Raw genomic sequence first — 17,731 nt, 5'->3', positions numbered from 1 at the left:
ATCATACCTAGATGGCAGCACTCAGATGTATAGTGTCTTTACTAAGTAAGCGTTAGCCAAAGCTTTCGTAGTGTGTGGTTGCAAGGCTTTTAGGAGGAAGGCAGCAACCACCTTCCGGTGGATTAAGTAACGTTTTTTACTTTAAATCGCAGCAAAATATGATTTGACCTGAATGAACGAAAACAAAGTCCAGGTGGGCTCGCTCGTCGCCTTCGAAAAAAAAAAAACAAATTTGCATAAAAATTGCGTTTCCGACGCAAAAATTAACCCTCCTCATTTTATCGAAAGAAAAGCAGCGCGGAAAGAGGACGGAAGAATTTGTGAATTGGAACGCAGGAGGAAACCGAAATTCAAAACAGAAGGAAGGAAAGAGGATCCAGGCAAAATCAAATACGCACAAAAAAAAAAGATGCGAAGAAATTGCACGTGGATGGAGAACCGGTTTTCGAGGCGCAGATGCGTGCAAAGAATCCGCGCCGAAAGAGCGCAAATCGCGCTGGGAATGGAAAAGAATGAATAAATTTGGAAAATATTATGTGTTCACAAACGGTTTGAGTTTTTTTTAAAGTTTATCAAATTTTAAATCATTTTTTTAGAAAAATTGCGAAATGTACCACAAAATGCTTTTTATTTTTTTTCATTCTGGTTTTCGATTTGTGATCTGAAAACTGAAACTGTAATTTTGTATAAGACAATTATTCAAATGAAATATTCAGATATTAATATAAACTTGTTTGCCTGCAAAAACGAGCATGAACTACCCAAACCAAATTGAAGTAATAAGTTGTTCAACTGATGTAAATTATAAAATAATCACCTTAATTGTTTTGCAAATTAGATTATTATCGTGATGTTTGATATGTTTTTAGCTGAGTATAGATATTATTTTCTTTAAATTATTTTCAAATAATACTTAAGTTGGTTAAATTCATTAATATACCCTTTCCAGTCACTTTTTTTTTATTTTGCCATAGTTCGGCTTCAAATGTGTTGAAACTTCATGTTTAAAAAAAAGACCAAAAAAATTTTACATTCTAAGATTAAGTTACATTTTAAAATTCTCGCAAACTCACGATTTTTTTGCAAAAACTTGTTTTCAAAATTTTTCTTCTGTATTTTTTTTTACGTTTTTATTTGCATTTACCTTAATCAGATTTTCGTTTTTTTTCTATAGTACTAAGCCTCTTCTACAACCTTGAAACATAATCTTTCGTCTGTATGCTGCTTATCCGGAAAAATCTTAAATTTTTGACTGTTTTTCACTTTTCCTTCTAATTTGTTGACTCAAAATAAAGGAGAAATTAATCTTAAACATAGGGGAACAGCATCTAATTCCAGCGTGCCTCTAATGTTGGCAGGTCAGAACTTTGACATTCAATTAAAGCTAATTAAAAGCGTTTTCAACTGAACTCGAGTGATAAATAGCTCAATAAAAAGTGAGCAAGCAAGTTTCTACCAAAAGTTTTGCAAAATTAGTTGTTTAAATAGTGAAAATCAGCAAATTGGTTAGGAGCGAGTGCTTAACCTGCCAAACATACCAGATTTTCCCCTAGCTAAATATCGCCCTAAAAATAATTATATTTTCCAAAAAGTTGGTTTTCAACGCTTTTGAACTTAAAATTGTTTGAAAATTTGATTTTTGACCAATTTGGAGGCGGAATTAACTAGTAGAGAGTTTAAAACTAATAATTTAAAAGAAGATAAAAAAAGTTAGGATTAAAATTACTTTCAATTCAATTCGGTTTTATTGGTGAATAATCAAGATACAATGAGTTATTTTAAAGTGCATAACAGAGTTTTGGAGTTCCTTACAGCTGTGTGTTGCATCATAATCCATTTAGGAACAATTATTTCTTTAACTAAGGCACTAGCAAGAGTAAGAAAAAACTATAAAAAAACTTACAGAAAAGGATTAAAATTACAAACAAAACCAAACAAACTTTTTATGAAAATCTATTTTAACACAAGAGATTTTTTTTACCAAGCAGGTACAAACAAACGTTTAGATAATATTCAAATTTGAGCAATTTTGTTGAAACTTTTTGGGGGGCTTTCCTATGATCAATCTTCAACGCTAAAAAATAAATCTCATTGTAATTTTCAAATGTCTCGAAAAAATCAAACTTGATAATTCGAATGAGCTAAAAAATTACATTTTGGCCACTATTTCAAAAAAAAATCAAAACATATTTTGCCCTAAATTTAACCTTCAAATGGATATCATTTGAAATTTGACTGATTTTCTTGAAACAAATTTTAAAAAATCGATTGCAAATTTTATTTAAAAATTAAAATTTAATTTTCTATAAGTTTCAGCTAAATAAAAAAATATATGAAATCGGATTTTTGAGAGCCAGTTAATAAAATTTAAGGTGGGCATAACCGCTCTTTTTAAGGAGCCGCTCATTTTCGTTTGCTCATTAAAAAGAGCCGCTCTTTTGAACGGCTCTTTCACTCATTTTAAAAATTTGGAAGAAAAGGTTTTTTTTTTCAAGAATAGTGTGATTTTATAAGTAATTTCACATTGCACAGTGGTCCGAAACCGAAATCTAGCGTGACAAAATTGATAGCGGCCACACGATAAGATTTAGAGCTTTGGTATCTAAGGGACAAATGATCAGGGTCAATTGGGGCATCTTTTGGTATGGTAGACATTAGGGTGGTCCAAATTTTAGGGTGATGTCTTCAGAAAAGTTGTAGAGAACACCATTCTGAGCAACTTTGCTCAAGGTCACATAGCTCTATCTTCAAACGGGAAGCTTCTAGAGCCATTTTTGTAATTTAGGTTGAAGTGTTTATGAAAAAATGAGTTTTTTGAATTTATCAACTCAGGCTTGTGTCGTAGCGAGTTGGTGTCTTCTAGACATTTGTAGACCTTATCAAAACACACATTTATCTTCCAAGAGATCAAAAATCGGACCTTTAAAACGAAAGTTATAGCCAAAATACGACGAAAAAGACGCCATTTCGAAATGTGATTAACTCAAAAAGGTGGTGGAGTTTGCCTCGCTCTTAGAAGCATTTGATAGTACAGAGTACATTTGCTGAAAATATCTCGGAAGTCTTTTTTGTTCAACTTATTTAATCTCAATTTGAAAATGAGCATTTTAAATCGTTTTTGCCCATAACTATTGATAGAATTGACCAAATTCATTTTTCAAGAATGAAAATGTTCATTTTGACAATGTACACAAAAATGTACAAAATGATCTAGTGGTTGTAAAAGAAGAAACAAGTTTTGGCTGAAATTTTGCAGGAATCAACAAAATAATTAAATTTAAATCTATCTCGTCATCGCGCCAAAATAAAAATTCTGAACCACCCTAAAATTTGGACCACCCTAATGTCCACCACACCAAAAGATGCCCCAATTGACCCTGATCATTTGTCCCCAAGATACCAAAGCTCTAAATCTTAATGTGTGGCCGCTATCAATTTTGTCACACTAGATTTCAGTTTCGGACCACTGTGCGTTGGACTTTTATAAATTATTTGATAAAAAATCAAAACTGAAAACGAGAAAATACAAAATATTATTGTAATTTTCAAATGTCTCGAAAAAATTAAAAAAAAAAAATTGCTGAAAAATTTCATTTTAGCCTTGTTGAAATGCAGCCTAACATTTCAAATGGGTTAAAAACACATTTTTGGACACAATTTCAAAAAATCAAAAAAAATGCCCTAGATTTAACCCTCAAACGGATTTAATTTGAAAACTGAGTGACTATCTCGAAACAAATTAAATACTTTTCGATTGCAAATGTTGCAGTTTTACAACAAAGAAAAAGTATTTTTGAAATTTTTAAAGTAAATTTTAAATATTTTTGAAAATAACGTTTGATTTTCGAACATTTTTATACATATTTAAATTTTAAATTTAAAGACAACAGGTAAAAGACGTAGAAGATCATAAAAATATGTTCAAAAATTCATAGAACTTTTGTTACATCTTGATAGTAGCATAACAGTAATAAGGTATAAAGTATTTTGTTAAAAGTTTTGCTTCACAATATAAAAAAATCAGGCCTGGAAATTTTAATTTAATTTTTAATAATAAACAAAATGAAATCTGATTTTTGAGGGTCTCAGTTAATAAAATTTAGAATCATTAAATATATATGGAATACAAACAATTCAAGAAAAAATATTGTACAAAATCGTTTTTTTTTTGGATCAGATTTTTTTGGAAAATATATTGCAAAAAAAAAAAATACAACAGGTGCTATGAAAAAACCAAATGACCAAAAATCTTTTAAAGAAAACCGAATCTATTCAATTTTTATGTAACTAAAACTAAAACAAAATAAAGACATAATTTTGAACTTGTTCAAATTCTTAACTGTTAGAAATCATTATTTATTAAATTCCTACATTTTTCCAAAGCAGATAAATCTGGAGAATTTTGCGATATTTTAAAGCTGATCTTGGAGTCTTATCTTCTTCGACTTACCTTGACTAGGAACGAGTTCATCCATTTTGTGAACGTTTTCTTCTGGATGTGCAACCGCTCTTCCTGGAGTGTTTTAATCCGCTCGTTCTCGAACTTGTAGATGCCCTCGCGTTGCGTCATGTTGGAGCGTTGCTGTACCTGGGCCGCATACCCGCCTGGCTCATACTGTGAACCTGTGAGTGAATTGATGGAGAAGAAATACAGTTGATTAGTTTCAAACACCTTTGTTCGAGTTTGAGTTTTGATGACGTCAAATAAGGTGGTCATCAGGAATGACTTTTTCTTTCTTCCTCGAACACTTGAAGCAGTAATAACTTGCTCGCGAGGAGGTGAGCTATGGACGCAGGGAGATAACGGTGACGGTTTGCCCAGATATGACTAAAGGTTTAATAAATATGATTACTTTATTGCTACGCTGGCGCGCGGCGTGTGGCAACTCTGAACAGCTTTATTTACTTTGACTGGTTGCGCGAGAGATGATTTCCCACCAGGACAAGCGGCAGACCTTCAGAACTGATGCGACTCACGTAGAGCTTGTCGGAGTTCAGCAAACGAAGTCAGTTACGCACAATAAAGTGTCCATTTTTATGAGATATCGCCGCGTAGCTCGGTTGGCTCATCGTGATTCCAGGTAAAACAACAATCTACAGCTTCACAGAATGTCACAGGAAAACAAAACAAACAAACAAACAAGTGCTGAACCAATTGCGCATCCATTGACGAGCCCGGGCGTCTTCTGCTGCTCTCCAAGATTCGTCCGAAAGACACCCAGGTCGTTTGTGCGGAGCAGCAGCCATCTCACCAATCAACACCAATTACGGTGACAAGAAGCGAGATTAAAAGTTTGATAAGTTCGTCACCGCACCCGAGAGGGTGCACTCCTCTTTCACTGCGCTCGGAACACTAACTTTGGGAATGACACCGCCAGCCAGGTCAGTCAGTGGCGGCTGCATCAAACGAGATTAGCCCCGGAGGTAATCTCGCTGACGTAATCTTGGTCGTGGCGGAAGGTTGAGTAGTGCACTTGGCTTAAAGTGTTGCAGTTTTACAACAACGAAATATTTTGAAATGTTGTTATGTTCTACACAGTAAAAACAGTTCGTTTTTTATGATGTAATTTTACATCCATTTTTGTGGAACATGTAAAATTACACAAAAGGGATGTAAAAGTACAACTTAGTTAATATGTTTATCTGATTTTTCAATATTATTTGTTTTAAAATGTAATTTTACGACAATTTATGTAAGATGTGCAAAATTACTTAGAAAGCATGTAAATTTACACATTCAGTTATTTTTTCTGATTCAAAACCTGTCAGCATTCCCGATGCAGTATAAGAAAAAAAGTTTAAATTGCAAATAATCAAATACTTCAGGTTAACCAACTCAAATCTGCAACTGTATGATATGAACTTGCATCGCCTGATGGAATTTTTCCGATAACAAACCCTCATCGAAACATTTTTTTATGGACGTTTATTTATAAAAGTTCAATGTCCTAAATCCCTCCAGGAAATCGAGATTTGTGCTTTCCCAAAAGCTCCTTATCACCATCTAAGCAATGTTTATCTACTAATTTTCCCTACCAGCCTTGTGTGATTATCGTTTATCGTTTCTTCAATTTTCGAATTTGATCCAGCTGTGTTTGGAAGAAGTGTCTATCTATCTCCACGCTACAAACAACGACTCAATTCTACTCATTTTACGCATTACCTTGGCCCGCGACATTTAGAACCAGCCAATAAATTTCCCTTTACCAGCATTGGCTCCAATTGAGCAAAGGGGGGCTTGTTTACATTGTGGATGGGCGATGTTCGCGTTCGAAATCGATTTTGATAAACGTGTACGTACTTCGATACGCACATGCGGTTGATTCGTGGTCTTATCAATTGAGCAAATACCAAGGTTCAGCGATATTGGGAAAAAAAAATGTTGAGGTACAGTGACGCCACCAGCACGCCATCGATCGTCATCGGCGACGACGTGCATTCATTAGCGGTGCTATCTTAATTGATTGGGATTTGGTATGTCGATGTTTTAATTAGTGAGCACACTGCAATCTGAAGCGCTGATGCAGCTGAAATATGCAAATTCTGCGATTGCAACATTTTGATGTTATTGATTTGTTTCCAATTTTCATTAATAATTTGTTTTAAACTAATAAAACATTTCAATTTTCAAACATTCTGAATAGAATCTTCCCTAACAATACAAGGTCAACAATAAGCATCGCAACAAAGATAAAGTAACCAGAGAAACACTTGAATATAGTTAGTTTCCAACAATGTTCTCTTATCACTATTATCTCAACGAAGGTTGACCTTAAGTTTAGGGGAAAATAAAAAGTCAATTGTAATTCAAGTTTCAAAAAGATTCAAAACTTCTTCAGTTATCCGTTTGTATTTTTGATTTATGTTAAAATATACCGTTTGTAAAAAATAAAGTATCAAGATTTTTAACCAATCCTAAAAATTGAAAAATAATTTTATTGGATGATTAAAGTAAATGTTTTCATTCAATAATTCAATAAATCAATCAAAACAATGTAAATAGAATAAAGATAAGATTAAAGCAAAGAATTTATGATGCTATTTTCTTAGTTAAATTGACGTGAGCAGGATGCACTCATTGTTTCCGCATTGCTGTCGTATTTGGTTGAAATGTTTCTAAATTGAGCATAGAATCGATTTCCAATCCATGCCGCAGAATTACACATTTTCGAATTTTCAAATCTCATCAAAATAATGACGGTGTATTGAATATTTTTTTATCTAAGTCATTGAATTTTGCGCTTTTCATCCAAAATCATAAGTAAGATAATATAAAAAAAGAAGTTGGAATGGCTTTATTTTTTTTCAATTCATATGAATAAAAGTAATTTCTTCTTAAAAAAGTGGGTTAATTCGGTACATAATTTCGATAATTGGGTCCTTAAGATGATATTATGCGTTGTGAAAGCTTATTTTTCTTACTACAATGATCCTTTGTACGACCACAAAGGATTCAAAATAGATTTTTAATTCAATTTAAAAAAATAAGCTTGCGGCCCTTATTAACAGATAGCATCCCACTTGACAGCTCGTTCAAAGGCGACCATAGTTACCGTAAAATGTTGTCTTGTATTTTTTTTTTAAATTACAATGAAATAAAGTAATCATAAATTGTTTTTAATCGTGTTTTTTTATCGTTGTACATAAAAATTTACTCAGTGTTTGAGGACCCTATTAATCCAATAAACAATCCTTTTCTAATTTTCTCATTTGAGACCTAGACCAATAATATATTTAAAAAAATATTTTCTATTTCTTTAAACATATTTTCATACAACTCCTTTTTAAAAATCAGGGAGCAATGAATTGTTTAAAAAAACATCTTAAGTCAATACAAGTTTATCAATAAATATTTATAAATTCCATATAACATAAACTTTGAAAAATATTTGCAACGGCCTTATCTTCAGAAATTTACAGAAAATAATCCTGCGATGTTACAAAACCACGCAGTTTTAAAACATATTTATTAACATATTTATGGTGGCAGTGCGTGGCCCAATGGTCACGCTGTCCGCTTTGTAAGCGAATGATTCTGGGTTCGATTCCCATCTGCTGCAACCTTCCATCGGATGAGGAAGTAAAATGTCGGTCCCGGCCTTGGTTGTTAGGCCGTTAAGTCATTCCAGGTGTAGGAGTTGTCTCCATGCCATAAGTACAAACAACACACCAAACCAAGCCTACTCTGGTGGAATCGCTGGCGGCGGTTGGACTCGCAATCCAAAGGTCGTCAGTTCAAACACTGGGGTGGAAGGTTCCTTGGAGTAAAAAGAGGTTTGGGTGTTCTCCCCATTCAAGCCTTCGGACTCCTAGGTTCGAGCAGAAACTTGCAATAGAGACCACAAAAGACCCGGGGGTCGTTAATGTGGATGGTTTGATTTTTTGATATTAACATTTATTGATATTTTACACATTTTTTATTTTTGACAGAAGTATAGATGAATTTATATATTTTGCTATTCAGTGATATATTTTGTTTAAAATTTGGAAAATTGAGTTTCAAACAAAGTTTTCTCCATTTTTTCTCCTGACCTTAAAAAGGGCCGAAAGACTTGTAATAAAATGTCCAAACCCTTATTCTTATGTGAAATTAAAATTTATGGAAAATGAAAAAACCCAGTTTTTGTGTTTTTGCAATTTTAAGGAATAAGTTGCCTTATAAGCGATTTCAGAATTTTAATGGTTAATTTTTCGATATTTTCCGTGTTGACATTTTAACATACTATTTTGCGAAAAAAAACTTCTCTTGTTTAATGTTTTTTATTCTAAACTTTAAGTTTCTTTAAATTTCGTTTAATGTGGTTTCTAATAGCATTGGGCCTCTTTTACAACTTTCAATCATCATCTTTTGCGTAATGTGTGCTTTTCATGTTTTTCTAGTGAACTTTTGAGCGTTTTTTTTTCGCATTTTATGCTTTAACATTATATCATAATTTAATGAATGCTTCTGAAAAGGTTGTAAACGAAAAGGTTGTCCAGATCTCAAAAATATGTGGAAATATGATTTTTCAAAACCAAATAAATAAATAAATACATATACACAGCTAAAAAAGTAGTAATCCAGCTGCGTGTAAAAGGCCTGGGTGTAAAATAAATATTGCATTATTTTATGCAATTTTATGTGATTTTACACTCTGAAATATGTAGCCCATCAGTATGGGGACCCTACTTGACCGAAATGTCAAGCTCATATATGCGTTTATCCATGCAACTTTACATCGGTCTGATGGCCGAGTGGGCTAAGGCGCCAGTCCTTACTGTTGATGCTGGGTTTGAATCCCGTCGGTTTCAACTTTTTTGTGTGTTGCAAAAATTGTACATGCAGTGTGTAATATTAAGTGTTTATTTTGACGAAGGTGATGTGCATGCTTTTGCATGCGATTTTACCATCGGATTTTTTGCTGTGTAGGTTCGGAGCATTGGTGTCTTAAGAAGATTGTTGCAAATAGGAAGCACTTTTGGTTTGGTTGAAAATAAGGGTGATTCACGATTAGAGTGTTTTAGAAAGTCTTACTTTCCAGGAATATTTATGGGATTTTTTCTTCTTGTAGAAAGTTTTTGGGCATGCCATTTCAAGCAACTTTGTCGAAGACACCAACATTTTATCTGACTAGTTTTATTTTATCTGCACCTAATTTTATCAATAACATCAGAACAAACTGTTAAAAAAAATAAGTTGCTCAAAGAAATTCAGGGTTCAAGTATAAGAGGACAGTGATGTTCTGAGCACTTTTAGAGCTTTAAAAAATAGAACTTTGCGCTTTGGAAAAAATCATCAGAAGGATAAAAATTTACAGCAATTTTATTTTGAAAAAATTTGAAATTTCAAAATTGGAATATTGCGAAAAAGTGCATGCTAAATGTTTGCACTAGAGGTGGGCAAACGGCTCTTTTTTATGAGCCGCTCATTTTCGTTCGTTGTTTAAAAAGTTTAATGTTTTACAAATTATGCAATGCTTAAATTTGTATTCCGGTAATACTTTAATGTAAAATCAGTTGTAAAGTGAATAGTTTTTTTCACGGTGTTTAAAAAATCATTTGCTTTTGGGATTAATTTTTATAAGCATTCAAATATTTGAAATTGCCTTTTCAATTCTCAAAAACAAATTTAATACTCTTTTTTTTTGGAAATCCGATAAATTCTGTTTATAACAAAAATCATGCCACCTTGAGCCGGTTCTTCCAAAAGACCGAAGTTCGAAAAAGAATCGGGGTTCTTTTTTTGTGAGCCACGGTTCTTTCGCTCTTTTTAGTGAACCAGCTCTTTGAGCGGCTCGCTCTTTTTTTGCCCACCTCTAGTTTGCACCAGGTTGCAATCCAAAGCGGAAATTTAGAACCCAGTAAAAAATATTTTTTCTTTAAACTCGCGACACCTTTTTTTAAAAATGTACTTGTTTCAAGAGAAAGGTTTATGGGACCACCCTAACGAAATTCGAATCGTAATGCTAAATCTGCCCTCAGAATTATGCCAAAGCATCGAAATATCGATTTTGGGACATAATTTAGTCAAAATTATTGTTTAGGAGAGTAAAGCCACAAATAGATTAAAATATAAGATTTTTAATTTGATTGGATATAAATGACGGAGAAGATGTGTCAAGTAATCAGTATTCTTCACTGCTAAGCCACTCAACACAGAAAAAAAAATCCCTTTTCAAGGTAATCGAAGGAGGGACAAACCAGCGATCTTTCACGACAAAACGTGACAGCAAGTGCAGCAGTGCTTACTAAGCAGATGCCACCCTTGAGTGTCCACGTGGAAATATGACGATGACGCGATAAAATGCACATTTTTGTCTCTGAAGAGTAAATCCATTTAGCGTTAAGGAGGTGTGACTATATGTTCTTGGAGCTGCATTAGCTAAGCTCAGAGGTATTTACGACTCGATAACGCAAAACGGATAACGTGCGTTCGAGAATCAACAGAAATTTCGCAGGAAGTTTGCACAACTTTTGTGCAATTGCTGCACGAAGGTTTCGTTTGAAAGTCACCACCAGTTTTTATGAAGAGAACACCTTCGGACAACAAAATAAGATAAAGGTGGTCGGCGCTGGAATGTTTGCTTCGTGATAACTGATAAGAGAACACATTCTGCGCTGCCAAGGCACATAAAATTACTCTATTTTTAGGAGGTAAGTATGAGATCACCTTGAAAAAATTATTGGAGAATTTTATCCAATTTCTTACCATATCTTCTACTGTATCGTTTGTACATTGACATTTTTTTTTGGTTTCTTAAAATTGCACTTTCAACAGGTGTTGCACAATCACATAGCACTAACTCCCCCTTTAAACTTAATTGCCTTAAATCCACAATTTGACTATTCTGGGCGAGCACAAACTTCACAATTCACATGTGACATCCATTCCCGTGGGCACTTATCACTGGCACTGATTTGCACTGGTCACTGTTGGCGCACTCAAACCCCTTCCCCAATCCACGTGCTCGTGTGTCTGTGTGTGGTATCTTATCACACACCTCAATTAAGCGCGGTTCACCAAAACTGTCACCACACGGCAGGCCACCGAGGTGGCTCAACTCGAACTAACCGAAACCTGGCCGACCGTCCAGCAGCGCTATGGAATCTCTCTGAGAATCTCTTTGCGGGGTTTTGGGGTATATTGTGAGCTTTTTTTTTTTGCTGCGGTCCCCTCCTTCCCAACCTTTTTATCTAGTCATTCCCCACGCAGACACTGCAAACATTGGTAGGGTAAAGTGGTCAGATTGTGGCGAAGTTCTTGATTGCAAATTTGCAGAAAATGTTCAAATCATCGCTTTTAGGGAAGTTAACACTTAAAATAAGGTATTTAAAATGTCTTATTCAACCTTAAAGGGCAAAACGAAAAACCAAGTCAACCAGTGGGTACCTTACCCTACTCTAAAACCACTGACTTTGCCAACACAGTCGTCAGTGCAGACTGCGAGAGAGATAAAAACAAAAGTACCGAGAGCTTCATCCACCGTATTTTCAGGTGAAATGACCACCGCAACTGAAGCGCCGCCATTCCACGAATTGAGCATTCATGAAAGGTAAAACGAATCAAAAGCCGTAGTCGAAACCAGCAAAAAAAAAAAAAAAATAGAAAAACAAACACGAGTGTCGTAATTGGGCTACGCGCCGGAATTCCGGCGCCGAACGGTAGCAGGCGATGGCAGGTTCCTGTTGCTGTTGTTGACAATTATCACCGGACTGTGAAATGGGTCTTCTCTCTTATCAGCTGAAGCTACTATAGCGTTAACGCACACATACAAAGATGGCTGAACGTGGCCAACAGATTGAGAACACGCAGGGAAATTTGTAAAACATGTTGCGAAAAAATGTTAAAATTAATTGACACAATTAAGGAACTCACGCATACAACAGGTCATAAAAAATAAAAACAAAGTTTTCATGTCCATGAAATAGGACTACAAGATCTTCGACTGATCGGAAAGATATTCCGTCATCAACCTGAGGAGACAGGATGACGGTTCATCCAAATAATATGCTTCATAATGTAAAAAATCAGAAGATCTGGCAACCCTGCCATCCGTTATAAATACTTAAGTGTATTCAAATTTCCGATGCCATGAGGAAAATGACTCTTGAAATCATCTTCCTGTGCATCTTTAGGTGAGTAGGGGAAATTAACCCTTTCTAATCAAACACCTATCTTCGTCATATGGAGAGTTTGATGCTCGATTAGAGCTCCAAAAATACGTTTCAGGCTATAAACTTACCAGCAACAGCACCGCCTCGAGTAAGCACGCAAATTTATGCCACTTACTGGCCAAAAAGATCAAATTTAATGCACTTTTGATCATAATTTCTATTTTGCGAGACCATTTCTCATCATTTTGCTGGCACACGCAAGATCAGAGGTTAGCTGCTTAACGAAAGTCGCCATCAATATCTTTTCACTTGCGCTAACGATTTCAAAGCGCTTAAGGTATAAAATTGCTTCCAACTACCGGCAACATGTTCTTTTGACCATTACTTAGTCACTCACTTGAAAAATAATCCCGAAAAATGTAAATAATTAGCAAGCACCAACAGAAAAAAAAACAAAGTCTTTTGACGGTTCAATTTTGAATACCGATTCTAATCGAAGGCGAGGAGCGAAGCAGCGTTGCCACATGTACAGATATTTTTGGCACAGAACAAACACTCAAACTAGTTATTTTTACAGTTAAAACACACTTGAGTAGTTTTTGTGAGTAGCATTAAAAAGATAAACATTTTTTGCATCTTTTTACTTGTTTAGTTTTTGATAAAAATGTTTTTCTTTAAAGTTATACTTGATTGAGTGTTTGGTCTGTGCCAAAAATATCTGTACGTGTGGCGTGGCCCAATGCACTCGACTGATTAGAATGCATTTTTGAAATATTTTTTTTAAATGCTTGTAATAGGAATAGCATAACCTTTAATACAAGTGAAAATAAACAGAAATGTTCACAAAAAGTTGCTCTACTCGTTGGTGTACTTGGTTTTTGTGAATTTCAAGGAACAATCCAGATTATCCAGCATCATTCAAACACGATCGCTTATTAGGCTTAAAATGGGTATATTTCCCCTACTTTGAAATTCTGGCATCTCCGTTGTAAATCGCATTTTACGAGCGATTTGGCCAAAATAAATAAACTAATTTTTGTTTGTTTTGGATGTATCTAGCAAAGTAGCTTGCAAAAATGCGTTCTTTGTATTTTTTTTTAAATATTAAAACAACAAAAACAAATGAAAAAATCCATTTTTTACCAAACTTTTTGTTTCTTATTAAATATACAATTTAAAATGAATATTTCATTGCCTTAATATTGCAGACCAGCAATAATAAGGTGTTTTGAAGAGTTTATGTAAATTTCACTTATTTTTATTTTTTTTAAAATGGCCCTTCTTATGTTTTAAAGAATGAAAAAACTCACGAAAATACTATAACAAGCAAGAATCGTTTTTTAAAGATTGTAAAAACTCGAAAAAAGCTTTTTTAACGCTTGGAAAAACTAACAAAAATACTACAACAAGCAAGAATAGTTTTTTTTAAATGTAAAAACTCACAAATGTTTTAAGAAGTACGACTTTTTATTTCGAGAACAGCTCATGAAAGAATGCAAAAAATCACATAATTTTACGACAATCAAGAAGTGTATTTTTAAAGCAAAGTAAAACTCACAAAAATATTAACAACATTTATTATTAAAGTTTTTTTTTCAAGAACAATTTTTTTTTTAAAGGTTTTCAAAGGTCAGAATTTTTCGTTTTTAAAGAACTGCAAATGTTCGAAAGAATGGAATGACTCAAAATATGATTACAAAACATATTTTTCAATGAAATATATAACCCCTTAAAGAAATCGTAAGTAATGGTTGCACATTATTGAAATAATGGAAAAGTTCATAGAAAAAATCATACTTTTTCGGAAGAAGATAAATTTTACAAAAATATTTTAGAAATCTGACTATTTCTGCACATCTTTTAATACATATAGAAAAAATTACAGCACTATTGCAAAATTTTGTTTAATTTTCTTCACATTCGACCTTTTCACCTTTCGACCTTTTTGTCCATTCGACCTTTAGCTTTCGACCTTTTGTCTTTCGAACTGCTCATGAAAGAATAGAAAAAATCACAAAATTCACGACAATCAGAAAAAGTTTATATTTAAAGAATGGAAAAACTCACAAAAATACTAACACCATCGAGAAAAGTTTGCCATCAAAATATCAAAATCAAAATATTTTTGAAATAATGGCCAAACTCACAGTAATAAATCATATTGCTTTGTAAGAAGATGAACTTTACATCAATATTTCAGAAGTCTGACTATTTTTGCACATCTTTTATAAAATATATAGAAAAACCACTGCAATGTTACAAATTTTTGTTTAATTTTCTTTACATTCGACCTTTCGAACTTTTGTCCATTTGACATTTTGTCCACTTTCGACCTTTTTGTCTATTCGACCTTTTTGTCTATTCGACCTTTTTGCCGCAAATCCCGAAAATCTGTATCTTTTGAAGGGACTTTTTTGATCGAATTGGTGTCTTCGGCAAACTTGTAGGTATCAATGAGAACTTTTCAGAAAAATGGCACACGGGAAAAATGCTATTTTTTAACTTTAATCCCAAAAAAAACATACAGAAATACGACCAAAAGTTTTGTAACCGAGCTATGATTTTTGAAAAATTAAGTTTTTTGGAAAAAATAGCTTTTCACAAAATTTGTTATTTTAGACCACAAATTGGAAACTGACGTGTAAGTAAAAAATAATCTTTTTATAATTTTATTAATTTTTTACTTTATTTTATTGGTGGGTCTCGTGGCGCAGGGGTAGCGGCTTCGGCTGCCGATCCCGATGATGCTATGAGACGCGGGTTCGATTCCCGCCTTATCCACTGAGCTTCTATCGGATGGTGAAGTAAAACGTCGGTCCCGGTTTCTCCTATCTCGTCAGAGGCGCTGGAGCAGAAATCCCACGTTAGAGGAAGGCCATGCCCCGGGGGGCGTAGTGCCAATAGTTTCGTTTTCGTTTTTAATTTTTTATTGAAGCAAAATTGTGAAAATCTGCATTTTGTGATACTTTTTTTTACAAAATTTTGCAATAAGGCTTGACGTTTGTTTTGTTATTTTTTAAAAATATTTTTGTATAATTTCAAAAAAAACACTTGGAGACTTCTTTTTACATTTTCCCGATATTGGTCGAGTTTCTGTTTTGAGTACAAATAAATCTTTCCGAGTTGCCACATACGAGAAAAAACAAAAGATCGAAAGTGGCAAAAGTTCAAATGGACAAAAGGTCGAAAGGCCAACAGTTTGAAAATGGATAAAGTTTGTATCTTATCATCAAACATGAGCAGTTCTTTAAATATCAAGTCTGAATAAATCATAGTTTTATTAACTTTACATTCTTTAAAAAAATGGTTTTTGTTATAACTTCGTAATATTTTCCAATCTTTTAAATATTAGTATTTTTTGTAAAAACCTTACTTTCGAAAATTTAATAATATACTCTGCTATATGTATATTTTGTCGTTCGTTTTCCCATTCTTGCGAAGTCTGGGTTCAAACAATTTTTTTGTGAATTTTGCATAATTTCAAGCAAATCAGTTTATTTTATGAGAAGAAGTAAGATTGCTGATTGTGTGTAACCAATGAAATTTTAAACACTTGTTAGACTGAGATATCATGTAGAGGAAACATGTCAAACATATCCTCAAACCCCAAGAACTGATCAACAGATAAAATCCCAACTTTCAGCAAAATCAAACCTCCCCGCAAATGATTGATGACTTTCTTCGCAGTTGATTAGTGTCATAATCCCGCGACCGGCGACCGAGATTACAAGTAATTACTACTGCCTAGAATGCCAACCCACGAGCGCACGCCACCAGGCAGGCTCAATTGGGAAACGACCGGCTGAGAAATGACACACACACTTGTCGCGTGTAACACAAGTGTGCGAGTCTAATTGAGTGGGAAACCAAAATCAATTAACCCGCCAATCCTGAACCAGCCGGTGCACGTGATCAGATCGACTGTTGATTTAACAGTAATTGGCTTACATGCTCGGTATTGCGGCTAAGATGTCTTATCGGAGCGGGTATTATTTGCTAATGAATGTCGACTGATCATGGAGGAGGAACTTTCTTGAGAAATTTTAGTTGACATAAAAATACAATTACATCATGTAACTGAAAATCACTCTCAAAGCAAGATTGATGAGCCATAGAGGTTCAATATTGTACTGTACAGAGATGATGTATTAGTCATTTCTTGGTTCATTAGGTCAGACCGAGCAGTGTAAAGAGAACTAAAGTCTGTGCGAACTCCGGGCTGCCTCATTCAGAAGCCGACGAACTTTGAACGAGTAGGATTGACGTCGATGCGCGAAGATTAGTGAGTTTTAATTACGGGTAAAGGCTGAACCACAAGGTAGCGTCATGAGACGTGCCTTGATGTGTCCAAGTCCTTCAAACTTCAATAAAATTTGACGTTGACGTCACACTTGTCCTTCACGCAGAAATTCTGGTCCAACTTTTGAGCTGATAATAATTGTGTTTAAATTTAATCTTCTTTTGATCACCACATAATTTCACTTAGAACTAAATTTACACGAATTTCTACTCACAAAGCTAACCAGCAACCTTTTGGTCCGGACACTCTCCAATAACTAACCTGCAAATAAAGATAGAAGGAGAAAAAACATTGGTCAGCAATCTGATGTCGGCAAGCGTGAGGACAATATTGATAAGTGAAATTTTTCTTCAGGATTGTCCCAGATTGCAACAATAAAACCTTATCACGGTGCAGCCATATAAGAGCGTGGATTATCACAAGTGCACACTTAATAAAGGTCTGCTATTTCTGCTGAAACGATATCTGAGTACGTGATTTGACTTGTCTGCCGAAGAAATTCTTAAAATAAGAATTATTCGATTTTATAAGAAACGAATTTCATCACTTTTTCAGCACTCAACTGTGTGTGCAAAACTTCAAACCACCTTTGTTTGGTTTGCTCAACTTCCCGTCGAAATTGAAAATTGATACACTTTGCCAGTTGGCAGCAGGCAACAAAAAAAATGACACAAATCCCCCAACAGTCACCCATTCCGGCAGTGACAAACACAAAATCCTGCAAAAAAAATAATGCCCCGTTTGTTAGTGCTTTTCAATTCATAAATGGATTTGAATAGTGACTTTTGTGTGGCTTGCCAAAGTGGTCGTCGCATCAGCCAAGCCACACGAAGCTGA

At 34.3% G+C, this 17,731-nt stretch overlaps 1 protein-coding gene across 9 annotated transcripts in view; it reads right to left on the bottom strand.

Annotated features, from left to right (window-relative positions):
• The window catches only part of LOC6042217 (spectrin beta chain, non-erythrocytic 1), a 174,208-nt gene that overhangs the window by 65,024 nt on the left and 91,453 nt on the right, over positions 1-17,731 (bottom strand). For 5 of the 9 annotated variants that reach the window (XM_038261710.1, XM_038261708.1, XM_038261707.1 and 2 more), the window contains exon 3: positions 4,451-4,623. In XM_038261710.1, the coding sequence (XP_038117638.1) occupies positions 4,451-4,570 (120 nt within the window). In that variant the 5' untranslated portion in view covers positions 4,571-4,623. Of the gene's footprint in view, positions 1-4,450; positions 4,624-11,188; positions 11,561-17,108; positions 17,156-17,731 lie in introns of those variants that run through there. The other 4 variants (XM_038261705.1, XM_038261706.1, XM_038261712.1 and 1 more) reach the window with 3 other exon arrangements.

This window comes from Culex quinquefasciatus, chromosome 3 (genome assembly GCF_015732765.1).
Source record: "Culex quinquefasciatus strain JHB chromosome 3, VPISU_Cqui_1.0_pri_paternal, whole genome shotgun sequence".
Classification (NCBI taxonomy): domain Eukaryota; kingdom Metazoa; phylum Arthropoda; class Insecta; order Diptera; family Culicidae; genus Culex; species Culex quinquefasciatus.
Note: the sequence above shows the minus strand (reverse complement) of the source record. Positions and strands in the feature narration are given on the sequence as shown.